Here is a 17,097-nt window from a genome sequence, read left to right as displayed (position 1 = left end):
ATCAGAGAAGAGAGCTTCTTTTTGCTCAGTGGATTAAAACCGTGCCGAGAACCGCAGCTGAAGTTTCACACGAATCAATACCGTCCCTTGACAGCTCTTGTTATGACATAATTAGTAGCACCAAGCTGGCTACCATGGCAGCGTGAGCGCAAAAGCGGCTGAATATTAAGTAGAAACCAATGTATATATCAACCTTAAAATGGTACAAGCGTCACAGCTAGAGTGCTAGAATAAATAAGTTTACTTTTTCACATTTCTTAGCTGCGCTTCCGGCTCCAAAAAGTTTTCCATTCGACACCGTTGTGACTGTGCAGAAAAAAAGAGCGGCGGCAGAGTTTGATAAGGCTTGTCAGCGAAATAAGATTAAGAATGCTTTGCATATGCGCAACTTCACGTTCAAGTGCATTCTTGGGTAAACGGAATGTCCCCGGCCGGCGAGGCAGACTGGCAAAGAAAAATCTTTCCAATATTAATAAAATTTGGGGCCTGAATATGGCAAAAATTGCGTTGCAGTAAGTGTGGCGTTGCACGAAGCAACGTCGGCTTGCTTTCACAGCCTCTCGTTCATGTCACGAGGGCGTGTGATCATCATCTTCATCAACAACCTCAGCAGACCCACTGCAGGACAAAGATCTATACCCAAATCTCTCTGACTATGTCTGTCCTCTAGTAGCTGTAGTCATTCCATCCCGGCAAACTTCCTAACCTTATCCACCCACCTAGCCTTCTGCACCGGCCTGCTACGCTTGGCTTCTCTTGGAATCAAGTCTGTTACTCGCAGCGACCACCGGTGGTCGTGCCTTGACGTTACATTCCCTGCACAAGCCCATTTATTCTTCTTGATTTCGACTAGGATACCTGCAAACAGCGTTTGTTCCCTGAATAACTATTCACTATTGCTGTTTCTTAACGCTGCAATGATGATTAACTGTTCCATTCCTTGCTCCGTTGTTCAAGATTTAATTTAAACCCCTGTGGTTAACCTCCATGTTGCTGTCCCATAATATACTCTTCCCTTCAGGGATACTGGCGAACTGCCATTCGTGATCTGAGGCAACCTACTAAATGCGCTCCACCTCATTTCTATTCTAGTTATTCAACTCTTGTAATGCGGATATGCAGTCACTACGTGCCATAAGTAGAGGTATTCCCTTACCGCTTCCGGGGTCTTACTGCAAATTTCAAAGTGCTGCTGCCTTCCGAGACCTTGGCTTTCTGCGTATTATTTTTAGACCCCTTGTTCTGATCTGCACGTCTAAGGTATTCACCGTGCTTTGCAGTTCATGTCCTGAGTGACTTAGTAAGGCAATCTCATTAGCGAATTGCAAATTACGTATTCTCCGTTAACTTTTATCGCAGACTGTTCCCAGTTGAGGCTCCGGAATACCTCCTTTAAACAGCCGGGGAACAATTTCGGAGCGATCGTGTCCCCTGTCTCACATCCTTCCTTGCTTGAATTTATTTTTGCCTTTATGGAGGACTATAATTACTATGGAGTCATTATAGCTATATTTCAGTATTTGCCCATAGGGCTCATCTCCACCCTGATTCCACCATGCCTGCATGACTGCCGAGGTTTCGAGTGAGTCAGATGCTTTCTCGCCATCTATGAAGGCTATCTACAGAGGTTTCTTGTGTTCTGAGCATTTCTCTGTCACTTCATTGGGAGTGAAAATGTGGTTAAATGGCCAGTAGCCTTTACGATGGCCTGCTTGATCATTTGGGTTACTGAAGTCCAAGTTAGTCCGGACTCTATTAGCGGTTAACTGGCAGAATACCTCGAGGCAATGGGCAGTAATCTGATCGCTCTTTGATTTTTCAAGTCCTTAACCTCTCCTTTCTTATCGATTAAGATGATGCTAGCGTTCCTCCAAGCTTCCGTTACGAACAAAGTTGCAATGCGTTGCTTATACAGGATGGGTAGTTTTTTTCTAGCACAATCTGCCTACGATCATTCAACAGATTTGTTGCTAACTGATCCTCAACTGCCGCTTTCTCTTTTCCATTCTTCGGCTTTTTATGCTTCCTATATCGTTAATGGTCTGCTTCCGGACTGATGTGTGCAACTGCCTGCATGATTAACGTCCTGATTACATTTTCTCCACTATAGATTGCTGCGCAACTCCTCGGCCCTTTTGCTATCTTATCCACATTGCTAATTACATCACCCTATTTGTTTTTTGACGCATAGATCCGATTTTCCCCTATGCCTAGTTTACTCTACAGCTCTTTTAGGCTACTCCTGTTCTATGCTCGATTGTCTACATAATAAACTTCCTTATGCCGGTTACCTTGCGCTCACTGAGTAGCTGTGATAGCTCGACCAGTTCTACTTTGTGGATTTATATGCTTACATGCATTGGAATTTCTTAATTGGATGTTTAGTCTCCTGAGAAAGCACGGCGGTGTGCTGTCGAATCATTCTACCGCCTACGTATACTGCGCACGTCGCAATGATAGCTGTGGATTGTCTTCGACTGCTTGAGCATTAAAGTCGCCGTCCTCTGCTAAAGCCGAACATGTGATCTGAGCGCGAGCCTGAACTACTATACTTTCCCTCTGACCGTTAACTCATTGTTCGCTTCCGCCCGAGTATTTTCTTTCGTTCCCTCTTGAAGTCCTGTCTAACCCGAGACCTTATCAATCTGCGGTTACTACAATTCACCCATCTGAGGACCTCCACATCCTGCAAAATGACAGGGCAAGCGCACACTATAACCTATTTCATTTGAAGCCTTATCATTTGGCCTCTTCCACGTGCGCTCCCTGTTCTGTCTTTGGCGGAAGAAGACATTCACGATCCGTAAAACATATCTGTTCGCTAACTCTACTAGTAATTCCCCCGTGATATTTCTGAAACCCATGGAACATTCGTCTTCTACCTGGCCTCAAGCCTGGTCCTCGCCAACCTTGGCACTGAAGACACTCATAAGTGTACTTGTTTTAACTTTGCTTATTGCTGATTTGACATGTTCATAACACCTTTCGACGGTCACAATGGCTGCATGTGGGCGCTTAGGCCTGCCTAATCTTCAGTTTGCTCCTCTTCATTAGCTTAATAAATTTATCTGGCGCCCTCTCGTTAATACTATAGAATTTTTTGCGTTGTGAGGTATTGATTGATGATTGATTGATGAGGAATGCACACTTAGTTCTCGTCAATCTCCTAATTCATGATACCGTAGTATGTGCTCACCCTATAGCGCTGTATACGGCGCATCTGTCCTACTAAAACCTCACAAAGCTATATGACGTCCCCTTTATTACCAGCTAGTTCCGCCAACACCACTTCTACACTAGCCTCACAAGATAAGTTCTATATTTATAAGTGCTATGTCCAGTTTCATGGTCGTGTACGGGATGAGAAAAGTGTATCCAAGAGAACTCCACCACGTCAAGGTCGAGTGGCCAAAATCTACTAGCAGACAGCACTGAAGGTAGGACACGGAAAGATCAGAGTATTCCAGCTACAAAATGTTTTATTTATCCCGGAAAAATGCCTTATACGGAAGTAGACAGGGGCATTCATCACGCTGAAGGTGCGGCCTCGGAAGTTGTGTTTGAAAGGCTTGCTATGAACACGCTATGGCATGCTCTTCTTCGCGACATTTATAATTCGATAGAGAGGCGTGTAATGGAGGGTGTTTCGCCCGTGAAAGTGCAGGCACTCTTTTTTACAAAATATTACCGGACGGTGTTCATCTGTGGGGCAGTCGAACTGGCTTAGAACTTTTTTCAGGTGCTAATAGTCGCCTTCGCCATCCGGGCAGAGGTCTCGGCTGTGCGGTGGAACTATGACGCCACATGTGTCCACGAAGTGGTCAATGCAATGTTGAGGAACCGCGTCTTTCACTTCTCTCTTCGTCCAAAGTGAGCACTCTGTGATGCATAAAAAATGAAGAAAATGCAAAATCACACTTGCGGTAAAAAGAACAAGTGCTGGTCATAGTCTCAACAAACCGAAGTTGTTTTCACAGAGTGCAGGTATTGGAAATAGCAGCCATTGAATCCTCTATTTCCTGACACCCATTTTACATGTACGCATTTATATCAAGTGTTCAGGTTGTAATTATTTATTTTGAGGGATCTAACACTTCGTCAAAAAAAAGTGATTCATCAAAGAGTTAGAATATTGACCCGCGCTCCTTCCCACGATTTATAGAAACACTTTTTTTGTTTAGATCTTCGCATCACATTAAAGATTTCAGGTGGTGTGCAGCATGAGTTAGCAAGTGCAGAAAACCAGTCGAAGGAGTGCCCTCTCTTCAGCTATTACGCAACCGTGAACTCAATAGAAATATTAGAAAAACATGGTCATAATAGGCAAATTCTAGAACAGTCATGATTACGAGTGGGCTGACTCCTAAAGCTTTTCAATTTACCGCACTGGCCACTTATATAAGGTTTCCAGGAAGATGCATCTTCACTCATTCCGAAAATATCAGCCTAATTTAGAGATATTTAAATCCATTATTTCTTTTCCCAAGAGCGCTGCGCATGCATAATGGCTGCCGCACAACATTCTCTCTGCAATTCCAGAAGCATATTTAAAGAGAAACTGCACCGCATCTTTTATTCTTTGATTTCTTCCTCAGCTGAAGGGTTCGCAGCGAAAGCAGCCTGATTGCTGCGCAAGAATATTTAAAGAGATAGATTCTCCATAAGAGGAACTCTACGATTGAGTACAAGAACGAGCGAGGTCAGTGCTCACAATGACGCCGTAGAACTTAACAAGAGAAAAAGAGTCATAGCATGTCTATGAGGCCACGTGCTTGAAAGCAACGGTATAGAAAGTATCACAAATTTTCACAGTGGTGATGAAAAAAGGAGCAAAGGCATGCCTTCTGCCTTGAGAATTATAGCCTAACAGTAGTTTGCCTATTGCATATTCACCGCTAGGTTTATGAACAGTACACAATCCATTCTATGGTAGTTCTTGCACCCGCAAATAACATTTTACTAACTGATAGACCACTCGATTTTTACAATATATGCGGATAACACTAAGCACCTTTTCGTGGGATGAAATATAACTGAGAAGGGTTGTTTTGTAGGCCAGTTGGTCATACATATTTCTACGTTATTCTACGTTTTGTCCTTGTCTGCCGCGCCGAAGCATTTCTTGAAATATTAAATATAAAGACTGGCTCGAATATCATTAATCACGATGACAGCTTTTAGATGAAAAAATTATTCCCAATTCAATTTCTAACTTGTGTTGCGACATTAGTTATTGGTGATATAATGTAAAAACACTCAAATAAACATCCTACTACGCCATAGCTCCATGTTCGATTTGTTTATTTTGAAAACAGCAATACAGATTCATTACAGTATGAGAAAAGTATTTTGCATTGTTTTCTGCAATATCGACAGCCGTGCTGGTGTTTTGCGAATATGTTGACTGTGTGCATGGATACAACTGTTTTTTGTACAGCAGTGTTGTAACGCGGGCAGCTACCTCATCATTTTTTAGTGAGGTCTTAGTGCATAATAAAAGACTGAACGGAAGGCCGCATTGATGCTGCACGGACAAGGCAAAAAAATCCGTAGGACAATTTTTTCACAGAACTTAACAGTGACCAATGTTAGACGGTAGTAACCTAGTCGAGAAAGCTTTTAATTATTCTATAGATGCACTAGAGCAACAATGCGGGGTTTTACACTTCTTGCATACTAAAATAGCGCTATTTTGATTGGGCAAATACGTCTCACATATTCTGCATTCAAGCGGGCGTTCAACTAAGAAGGCGAAAACACGAGTGTAGTAACAGATTCAGCGACTCATCAGCAAGCGTGAAGCAACTTTTTCAGACGACACGTCACCGCAACAAGATTACTATAATTTCTTCCTGTACGTCCGAATCGTATCCTTACGGTGTCCATGGTATTCCACGTCGACGACAATGCAGCTCTTGTAGTCTGTATAGTAGATAGTGGCTTCCTTTTTTTCTTCATCTGTAAAAAATTGTGCCGACTTGTCGCACTTGAAAGTACATCGAAAGTACATTCACACCAATGTTAATTATATTTCCAAGTAGAGTTTATTTTTATATATTTACTACCCTTTTCATGCAACTTTAAGGCGCTCAACAATATGGAAGGAAGGCAGACATCTGCTAATTCTTATGAAAGCTTTTGCACGCACACACTTCAACACAGGCAATAAAAATTTCCTGCAGATCACTTCGAGGAGAAATAGACAGTCTCTATATATTCACTATATGTGCACCGTCTATATATGCAAAAATGAATATATATTCGCACTGTCTATATATGCAATACGTGCACTGTCTATATATGCAAATGTGCAGCAGCTTAGGCAGCTGTTTGAATCTTGGATGTTTCTAGTGAATCGTGTTATTGATTCACTAAAGCGATCATTTGATATATGATACATGTAATGTATAATAAATTATTAAGAAACATGCACAGGAGTGAAAATAATCCGTCGGATGCTTTGAGGTGAGAGGATTTTGCAAAAAAATATCGAAACTTAGGAGACAGCAGTAGCCTACGTCACTATGCTGGGTGGTTCAGGGAAGATTTTAAGTAATTCTCAAAAATTATTATGATGAATTTTTATCGCGGAAGAGAATCTGTGGCCTAAGAGTGCCATGGCACGAGGTATTTTTTCTTCTACTCAAAGTGGGGTCACAGACCATCTCCCGAGCATTTCACCCTGTAATAAGCCGAGCACCAGGCCAGGGGCTAGCTTGTACCCACTGTACCACCGGTGGGTACCCGGCGGCACTGGGGATCGAACCCCCCACCTCCCGCATGCGAGCCAGATGCTCGAACCACTAGACCACCGCTCCGCTAATTATCAAAAATAGTTTTTTTCAGGAAAAAGAACGGCTGCTCCACCAATATATCGCCAGTGTTGGTGGACACCATAAAACCGACGATTCGTCTTAAGTTGTAAGCTCGTTAACTCATTTTTAATAATTAGTTATAACTAGTAGAGTTAGGCACTTACTTGCACTTACAGGTTTTTAGCAGGTCGTAAATTATAGCCACATCAGTTTTTAGAATATATCGCATTACCCTTGGTGCTTTCACCCGACAAAACTAGGTCTTTCTGACTAGCTATGTCCACTGCAAAAGTTGCTTTGCATACATGATTTAGAAAGCTCATGTATTTTAGCACGATGTAGATAAATTTTGCACACAGTTATTGCAGAAAGCTTCTTAAACAGACTCAATAAAATATACAACGCACTTTGAACATTTCCAAAAACGAGAACAAAAAGGCACCGTCTACACGGTGCCAACCGGCATTGACATTAAAAGTACATTGTACAGATTGGGCGCAGATTGGGACGTTGAGGTATAAACGATGACCTCGTTCTATATTCTGGACACGGTCTGAAGCCTGCGTCATTCGTTGATGGAATGTGTAATGACTGATTGTTTTAAGTTATGGAAAGACGACGAATCGTTACATTTGTTAAATCATAGGCATGTGCTTGCTTTCTGCAACAGTCTGTGTATTGCAATGCCGATTCATTCCCACTTTATAATGAAAGAGCTGATAAACATATTTTAAGCGGCGTAATTGACGACGGAGCTATAAGGGATCAACGACTTCTGTGTCGATCACTGAACTGGAGCATGCATATCAACTCTAAGAGTGCACACTCTAGGAGCATTCTTTTGGGATCAAGCTTACTAATATTTTTCTATTCGTATGAATCCTACAGACTGGGCGCGTATTATAGGACGTGTTTATAGTCTATTTTATAGGTGTTATGGACTAGTAGTTTATTTTTGGACAGTGGACCCTGCAACGCTCGCCTTTGGTGTACGAGCTTTCGCATATCCCTTTTTTATATAGCAAATGCGGTAACTATAAGTTTGCTTCAAGGAAGTTATTACGCCCAAGTATACAGGGTGTTTCACCTAAGACTTTCTGCAATTTTTAAAAATAAGCTATTTGAATTAGATGCGCGCTTTTTCTGGCATAGCATTGTCAGTGGTGTAGTACATCATAATGCAGCTAAGACGTGCTAACTAGCAGGCTTGTTAACCAATATTTAATAGTTAACTTTTAAACTATTACCGTTGGGCTCCTTAATTATTGAGAGGCATGTAGCCCACCGTAAGTGATGTCCATATCCGTTTTTAGAATTTCGAGAATGCGATTATCCTCGGCGCTGTGGCCACACAAATTTTGGCTATTTCGACGAGTTACGTGCACTGGAGAGGTTGCTTTGCCTGCAAGCTTCTCAAACCGCATGTATTTTGGCGCGATTTAGGCGAAATTTGTTGAGCCACAGCGCCGAGGATAATCGCGTTCTCGAAATTCTAAAAACGGATATGGACATTACTTACGGTGGGCTGCATGCCTCTCAATAATTAAGGAGCCCAACGGCAATAGTTTAAAAGTTAACTATTAAATATTGGTTAACAAGCCTGCTAGTTAGCACGGCTTAGCTGCATTATGATGTACTACACCGCTGACAATGCTATGCCAGAAAAAGCGCGCATCTAATTCAAATAGCTTATTTTTAAAAATTGCAGAAAGTCTTAGGTGAAACACCCTGTATGTAGCTGTCACGTACTAATAGAGGCCAGCAGAAAATGATACAAAAGTTTTAATCTTTTCAGTTTTCGAGTTATCATCCTTGAAACAGTTTTATTTGCGGTAATCTTCATACTCCCGTTTCGCGCCATTTAACGAAGATTTATCATCAACGGTAGTTCGAATTTGGTGTACATACCTGCTTCCCTCAGCATCTTCCCTGTTTTTTTTCCTTACTGCAGTTAATGAAACCGTTTGTGGTTCTTGTGGTTTTTTGGGGTTTAACGTCCCAAAGCGACTAAGGCTATGAGAGACGCCGTAGTGAAGGGCTCCTGAAATTTCGACCACCTGGGGTTCTTTAACGTGCACTGACATCGCACAGTACACGGGCCTCTAGAATTTCTCCTCCAAAGAAATTCCAGCCGCCGCGGCCGGGATCGAACCCGCGTCTTTTGGGTCAGCAGCCGAGCACCATAGCCACTGAGCCACCAGTTAATGAAACCATTGCCAGTACTAGTAATCAACTGTACCACACGTCACAACGATTGACGACTAAAGCTCAGTCAAGCCACAAAGAAGCGAAGTTTTCTTCAGTCACAAGAAGACTTCTGTTGCTCAGGAACGTGGATTACGAATGTCATTTGGAATTTTCTTCATATTTTTGTTTCGTCTAGCAATGTTGAAGCAGCAGAACAAAAATCACAGCGCATTTTTTTTTCTAAGGGGCTGTTTTATTTGCTGAAATAAAATACCTCTATGATGCTAACAAGAGAACCTGTCTGAAAACATGCAGTTGTCGCTGTCAGTGAATGTCATGTGTGGGAGCACGACAACGGATTAAACATCTGCTTTGACTCGTGTTACGGCGCAAATTGCCAAAAATCAAACTTACTTCATTTAGAAAATAAAAGCACCATCGCGTATCCTTCGTCAGCACCTCCAACCGCGGGTCGTAGCTCTGCTGATCCGGCATTAAACTGAATTAAGTAATATGGCGTTGCCTTTGTGCTGCAGTTCCAGAGCTGTTTCAACACACGGTTATGTTGAAACTAGACGCCGAGCTTATTGGCCCAGCATATCCTGGCCTCGCTGCCCAGCTCCCGGCGGCAGCGTGTCTCAACACGCTCGGACATGCCTGGGCTAGTGCAAACCACCGCTGACGAGTCTCCATGGTCACGAAGCGAGTGATGTCACCTTCGTCAACCACCTAGGGTTTAAAAAGCGAACCCGTAGGCGCAAAAGAGTGCAGAGAGTGAGGCGCATCATTCAGGTTTCGGTCGATCGAGCCACTCCGTCTCTAGAAGCCGTTATGCTGTCGGCCTCAATGTTGAGCCTTCGTTCTGAAATGTAAACATTACATATATGCACTTTTCATTTGCTCCGACGTCTACATTCTTCGGCTGCACTGCCTTTACGTGGGCGCAGCGCTGACTGCCAGGGAACTTGGCAGCCTTACCTTGCCAGTCACAAAGTTTAAACAATGGTGACACCACTCGAATGCCTCAGTCACTACGCTGATGACAGTGTTGGGATGACGCAAGGCGGAACAGTACATACCTCCAGGTGTGGTGAATGCAACAGTTCCAGGTTTATCACCAACCTCTGCGTAAAATGGCACCTCTTCCCTGCAGGAATTTCAAGATTTCTTTACAAAATACATTTACTGACGGCAACTAAACATTTCACCAGAATTTTGAATTAAAGCAGTTATTTGCTGCATAATACAAGCAGCGCACAAAAGCCGGAAAACATGGTCAGTATGTAGGGATCTCATCAGCTTTAAGTGCAAAAGCTCTAGTCCGTACGTTCCCAGCCTAGCAAAATCGACTCTTGCTGATGTTTGTGCAACAGTAAAATCTGAAAGAACACTTCCTAATGCGAAATATGAGCGCATCTCATCAGCTGTTCCAACTTCCGATAGATTGAGGCAATGACTTCGAGCAAGACATGTATGTATAATCACAGGCATAATCCTTCTTGAAGAAACACTCCACTAACAGTTCTTGATTGTCATGGAGGAAGCTTTGTGGACGGGGAAATAGATGGATATATGCTCTCCGTGCTGCACCAATGCTGAATCGCAAAGACGAGTAGTAAGGTGGAATGTTGCGCGAGTGTAGTCTTATTCATCTGTTAAAATTCTTATTCATCTTTATATCTATTCATCTATTCTTATCATCTCGTTCAAAGACGAGGTCTGCGCAAGTATTTTGCAAGGTTGTCACAGCTTGGGAGCCGTTACGGGCGAGAGGAACGGGATTTTCTCCTGCGTAAGCGGTAAGCAATTCCCGCTAGTCTTTGTATCTACACTAAGTTCCCACGCACCCTGCCACCCTCGCAGGTGGCGGCGTTTCTGGCACAACTTTGCCAATGCCAAAGCATGCAGCGCACTTCTGTCGCTACCACCGCGTAGCTTAGAGCACGATTGAGGTGTAACCGCTTGGTGCGGAATCACTGGGCCGCTTAGGAGCCATGCGTCTCACTCACTCGACTGCAACGAGCTGTCTGGCGAAGCAGCGGCGATGTAGCTGCCAGTGCCAACGCGCGCGCGCTCGTTCTACCGCTACTGTGTGGCGTCACGGTTGGTATGCAGATATGCGCCCCCCACCAGCACGCCGGTTGCTAAGAAGGGGAATAGGTTGCGCTTTTAATTTCTTCTTTCCAAGCTCCTGCTCCATTGCTTTCGCAGCTTAAAGGGCGTCCGCAGCTGGTTACAACGGACAAAGGTGCCGGCGACAGCAATGGTGAAGGCGACGCCGCGAAACGCAGAAACGGGCGCCGAAGAGCTGCGCTCTAAAATAACATCAGTATCCGCGACTGGGAGTCGAACCCACGGTGGCGGAAACATATAAGCTTCAAATACCGGCACGTCGAACACGGCTCGTGTTTAACGGCAGCACACTCTTTCGCTGTGCATTTTAGAGGGTCGTCTTCATCAACTCCCACCTGTGAGCCCACTGCTCGCTCATCGTCGCCTTCTACGTAACAGAAATACTTGCTTCAGCACCAATTCGAACTTAGTAAATTTTATCTGTCATTTTTCAACAATAAAGTTTTGCGCAAGACAAATTGCACAAGACAAATGAATACTTATGCTGATTTAGTTTTGAGCTATAGCAAAGTGTACCCAGGAGGCCAGTGTTTTTATTCGACGGCAAAAGAGTACCTTGAGAGACTTATAATCACCACACTAAAGTACGCACTCCAGTTAGAAAAATGTTCTTGAAGCAAAGACGAAGTTCTGAAACCACATTTGGAATCAATAAATTTAACATGGACATAGGTGCAGCATTATCTCATCGCGAACTTCGAAGAGAGGAAGAAAACCACCAGTTCGTTATCGCAGCACACTTCCTATACAATAGGAACCATTATTGCATACTGTGAACTGTTGCGATATAAAATACAGATTTACTCTCTAAAGAATGTTCTTTAGCTGGAACACGAAAACATTCCAAATGAAGTGCATTAGTCTTTCTAAATTCTCAAGTCTTCGCAGAGATCAAACAAGTACTCGATCTGCGGAAGACCAATCGTCTAGTGGATGCAGTATTGAGGGCGTGCAGCTGTTCCTATTCACTGCTTTTCTTGCCTCCATAAAACGAACATAAAATAAGAACTTCCGTCGATATAAGCTTATGGCGGACGCACACGTGCAAATATTATTTAAAAGTGTGATTTTTTCACGCCCAGCCATGAAATATGACCATACACGGTGCATTTTCTTGCTTCAAAAACATCGTGCACTTAGCGCTCAAACTGTTCTTTCATATAGTACATTTGAAATAAGGCAGTATTGATTACGACTTCTTCCGGTAGTAGTGCACTAAGAAAAGGATCATATGCAGGAAGCGGAAGTGGTTGATGAACGAAATTCGAAGGGCAAAAGGCGCGCATGGCAGGGACTATAGAGTAACATTTTCAGCATGTCCCACTCAAAGCGTCCGAAATTGCTCAATGGTGAAGTTGCATTGCTGCCGTAGGGTTACCGCCCCTACTAGCTTGGCGCAGTGTTAAACTGCTGTAATTGTAGGTATTTTCTGCATGTATAGTCGCCATTATGGCCGGAACGCATTGATTTCCTTGCCTGCTACATTATTGGAAATTGAGGTTGCGTTTTCTCGAAAAAGTTCGTGGCATATTACCAAACAAGATGTTTTCCGGAAGGAGAAGACTAGTTCCAGTGGCAACCCACCAAAACCTGCGAAATCACGAGTCCAAAGCGCTTATGCTACAGCAACACTTAACACCTCGAAATTTTATTAATTAGCAAAAACACTAGTGCTCAGTGGGAAATGCATGCTGAAGAGGACGACACAAGGTATTGCAGCATACCTGCCAATTATGTAGTATACAGACATGCCGGAAGAATTATACCCTTAGAAAAGGAGGTTTGCGGTGCGCCCTTGAGCATACGTGTTCCGCTCGAAAATCCTTAGGACAATGACAAAGTCGGTCAAATTATTTGTGCAGACATTAAGCTCAGATTGAAGAAAAAACGTGCGCGCAGTGAGTTCTTAAAATAAAAATTAGAGGAGACACTTAAGGTCCACTTTAAGGATAAGACGCGATAGCTTTAATGAGTTAATGCCCATTTGTGGGGAAATGGGGGAAATTGGTCGTCCTCAGTTTTAGATTCATATGTTCCTGGTAATCCCCATACAACTGCTCCCGCAGTGGTGCAGCGGTTAAGGGATGTGCTACTGCCCTAAGATGGCAGGCGGTGTCACCGGCGGGGCGTGTGTGACCGAAGTTGCCCTTCCAGCGCAACCTTTCGCGATCAATAATAAATTTAAGAGCAAGCTGCCACGGCAGTCAGTTTTCTTAGCATGCGGTGGGCAGGTTGGGATGACGTCACACGGTCACGTGGTGTAGGTGGCTCGCCTAGGTTCCTTCTCCGGCGGGTGGCCTCCTGGAACGCCTTATCTTTCGCTCACAGCGCCGAAACCGACAACGCTAGGCAAGATTTTCTGTGCAACTGGGCCTTAAACGCGGTAAAGATAAAAGTGACGAGTCTTCATCAGAAAAAAAATCAGAGCAGAGTGAGATACAACTACCGTTAGGGGGCTGAATTATAACTGAAAAGTAAGTTGAAAATAATATACGTTGGACTTCCACCGGCAGGAATTTATAACCGATGTTCGGAGTGGCTAAGTGACTCTAAAGAGAGTAACTGATGGAGGAGACGAATTGTATGCCGCAAAGAGTTTGTTGAACTGCCTCTGCCGGACCTTGTGCAATGCAGGTTTCGTCCATGATAATGATACTGACCACAGCAGCAATGACTAAACTACATGCCTTGCGCGTTATATTTACAACGCCAGGAGAGCTTACCCAGTTGATGGAAAGATCCAGACATAGGTGACTGTATGCTCTGAGGGGTTAAAGTCCAATCTTCTTGAGAAGAGGCACTCAAGAGTTGCGTCGTTGTCAGAATCTGAGATGGCCACGATGTTCTCAAACGTCGAGAATACCTGAGGTTGAAGCTCGATTAGCTGTCACAAGATTACAATGCAGGCATGGTATCTAAATTTCCGTGATTATTACAGTTAAGAAACAACCCAGCTTCCTTCCAGTAATCTCGACCTGAAGTTCGTAAACACAAGGTCTGTATGCAAATTAAACAACACACCTCTCCCAGCTAGCCTGTGAATTAAAACTGGAGAGGACGTTTTCTTGCGTGGGTGTGGCTTGTAGGCTTAAAAATATTAAGCTGTGAAGTTTGATTGTGTTTTGATTGCTTTCTGAATCTGTTATTTCATAGACTTATCAGTATGTTGATGACATCCTATATGTATCGCACAATCAAACTGCGGCGCCACACTTTCAAGTCTTGAAGAATATACAGTCCACCTTACAGATTGGTTCAAAGGTGTTTGATTGCAGATTTATCTATTAAAAACATAGCCTATGGAGATGGACTGAGAGAAGGGTCTGTTGATCGGGTCGTTCGGCTTATACAAGCCTGCGTTAGGGAGCTACTTTGCGTTAGATCAGCTACGTGGCAGCAAATATGCGCGCCATATTCGCAGGCATGGAGTGGCACAATATTAAAACGACTTCGCTGTCTTCTTAAACTTCAACGTGCACCCTACGAGGTTGCGAGGATAATTTAACGCCACAATACCTTCTAGACTCGTCACGAAGAGAGAAAAGGCCAGGTTTGCTTACGAGAATCAACTGTTTCCTAGCTACTTCTTCAGTAGAGATAGAGCACGCACTGAGCCGTAGAACGCAGCCGCTTTTGCCGGATGTCTAAAGCCGTCGAGACGAAATCCTACCATGGTTATCGAAAAAGCGCACATAGAAATATTGTGCAGTACCGAGCCACTGATGGAGCTGGCCAAGACATATATGGCACTTCAGTGCAAAACAGTGCAAACTGGAGCACTCAGGAACCTTCCAATCAGCCATTAACCGCCGCCTTTACTAAGACAACTGAATGAAAGCGGCGAAACTGAGATCTACACCTACACAATCAGCGTATCGCAGGCCTGGTACAATCATTGTAATAGCTTTACCTCATCACTCTCAGGACATTCAACATCTACACTTCGTAAATATTCTGTGTCTTGAACTGAAAGCTTGAACTGCTAGGGTAGCAAGAATCTGACGACACACTCACAAGCCTTGTTTCAGACTGACCTCACCACGGAAGCCATGATCTTGTGACGCCAGATCATGTCGCTCCAGAAATAGAGGCAACTTCCTTATCTGAGCTACTGCATAAACCGCTGTCGCGGCACGTTTGAGCCAGAATTGTGCTGACGCAGCTTGATTTTTAGGTATGGCTACTCCGACGAATAGTTTTTCTTAGAGAGAAATTAAGAAAAGCATGTACAGCTTATTCCGTGAAACTGACTGAACTTAAACGCCACTTGCTGGCAGGAACAACGAAAAACCTCACTATTACTGCCATTTGAAGGGCCGCGCTTCAGTCGGCTTTACTTTTAATCTTGACTGCATGCACAACGCTTCTGTACTACACAGATTCATTGCCATGAAAACTTGTCCTCTTTTAGGCTATTGCATGAAGCCTGCATCTCATTGCAATGCTTCAAACTATTCCCCTTTTTTCTCTGCTCTATTGACAATTTTCATAACGAGAATCTGAAACATTGTGAAGCGTTCTGCTTATTCTGCCGCGGGTGCTGCCCAGCACCTTATACGGGTATCCCTGGGGCAGATGTTTTGTGAGACACTGGCAGGGTAGGCTACTTGATAATGATCCAACAAGTGTCAGAATGCTGCTAACGTGCTCCAACTTGAGCAGATCATGCTTGCAACAAGTATGGGGGCATTTTATGCGTGAGGGCAAAAACATATCCACATCTAAAGAAACAGTGATGTCTGCAGCCCAATACAAACTCTGAGTAGGTGCGCAGTTTAGATATAAAGTACTGGTACCGCTGAAAACATTTCAGCTTAATGTATTGCCTCATGATGTAAAATTCTTATGATTGTATGACAGTAAAAGGCAGGATAGTTATGTATATTAAAAGAAGCTTGCAGATGTAATATTTAAGAGAGACCTATGACGCGGGTGCTACTTCAAAGCCTTTTGGGATCTAGAAGAACGCGCCTCAAAACCTGCAAAGCAATTTTTATATGTAAATTTTACGTTTTTCCCACCTTTAAAACGTCGGTGGCATCATAATGAAGTCTCTGGGGTCCTCCAGGGCTTTCCAGCTTTCCTTGGATCAAAGTGGCTCTAAAACTGATAAAGATCGCGTATACAAAGAAGGATTTCATTGTGCAGTGTCCAAGTGCCTTCTCTGAAAGGCGCCTGCAGAAAACAATTATCCTGGGGCGCGATGTCTGCTGCTGCTTTCCGCAAAGAAGTGCGCATGTATTCGCTCTCACTTTGACCCAGAATTCAATTTGTCCTCATCATTCCCTGCGAGACAAAAAGGGATTACTGCATGTAATGAGTTTTATCCTCTTGAGTGACATATGTCGCACAGACATTATATTTCTGCCTGCTTTGGCGGTCGGCACATTTTGCTCTGCACTGGGCAGCAACCTACCTCCGTAGGTTGCACATTGCGCCTCTCATACTTTCATAATGCCTCTCATACTTTCATAATGCGCCTCTCATGAACATTGCGCCTCTCATACTTTCATAATGGCGCATCCACCTTTGGGGCTTAATGAAATGTCCCCTTCCAACCGAAGCTTACAAACACTGAAAAGCGATTGGATATAGAGCACGGACAATAATTGCAATTCTGAGAATACCATAGTGGAATCAACGGCAACCGCAGATGCGTTAGAAATAAAATTAGCCCTTTTTGTTCGCGTTATGCTTCTAGCACATTCGAGTGCGTAAGGTGGCTCTAGAATGGGGGTTAGACTCTTAAAATGGCAACCGCCCTGTAGCTTGCAGAGCACCTCCTCTCATTTTGGAATATTCTAACTTGCCTAAAAAAAAATCTACTGTTCCAGGAGAAGCATGCATGCAATCACAATTTCACAATGGCTTTTCCAGGGTGATCTGAAAGCTTCAGGCCACCGCGGTTGCTCAGTGGTTATGGTGCTCAGCTGCTGTCCCGAAAGACGCGGGTTCGATCGTG

At 43.7% G+C, this 17,097-nt stretch overlaps 1 protein-coding gene across 1 annotated transcript; it reads right to left on the bottom strand.

Annotated features, from left to right (window-relative positions):
- Positions 1 to 3,461: 3,461 nt before the first annotated feature.
- Positions 3,462 to 16,390, bottom strand: LOC149360840 (uncharacterized). Its single transcript, XM_089572528.1, has 5 exons — positions 16,157 to 16,390; positions 13,859 to 13,998; positions 10,082 to 10,149; positions 5,878 to 5,958; positions 3,462 to 3,879 (listed from the first exon to the last, which is right to left on the bottom strand). Exons 1-5 carry the CDS (start codon positions 16,274 to 16,276, stop codon positions 3,743 to 3,745), a joined length of 546 nt encoding a protein of 181 aa, XP_089428654.1. The 5' UTR covers positions 16,277 to 16,390; the 3' UTR covers positions 3,462 to 3,742.
- Between the last annotated feature and the right edge of the window lie 707 nt (positions 16,391 to 17,097).

The sequence above is a fragment of the Amblyomma mixtum genome, chromosome 2 (genome assembly GCF_055824585.1).
Source record: "Amblyomma mixtum isolate Tamu chromosome 2, ASM5582458v1, whole genome shotgun sequence".
In the NCBI taxonomy this organism is placed as follows: Eukaryota; Metazoa; Arthropoda; class Arachnida; order Ixodida; family Ixodidae; genus Amblyomma; species Amblyomma mixtum.
The sequence above is the reverse complement of the archived record's forward strand: the minus strand, read 5'-3'. Positions and strand labels throughout refer to the sequence as shown.

Excerpts from the sequence above, each read along its gene's own strand:
- LOC149360840 (XM_089572528.1), bottom strand. The coding sequence starts at position 16,276 with ATGAAATCCTTCTTTGTATACGCGATCTTTATCAGTTTTAGAGCCACT. Across the intron at positions 13,999-16,156 it reads ATGCCACCGACGTTTTAAAG|GTATTCTCGACGTTTGAGAA; the intron begins GTGGGAAAAACG and ends CTTCAACCTCAG. Across the intron at positions 10,150-13,858 it reads TGGATCTTTCCATCAACTGG|GGAAGAGGTGCCATTTTACG; the intron begins GTAAGCTCTCCT and ends AAATTCCTGCAG.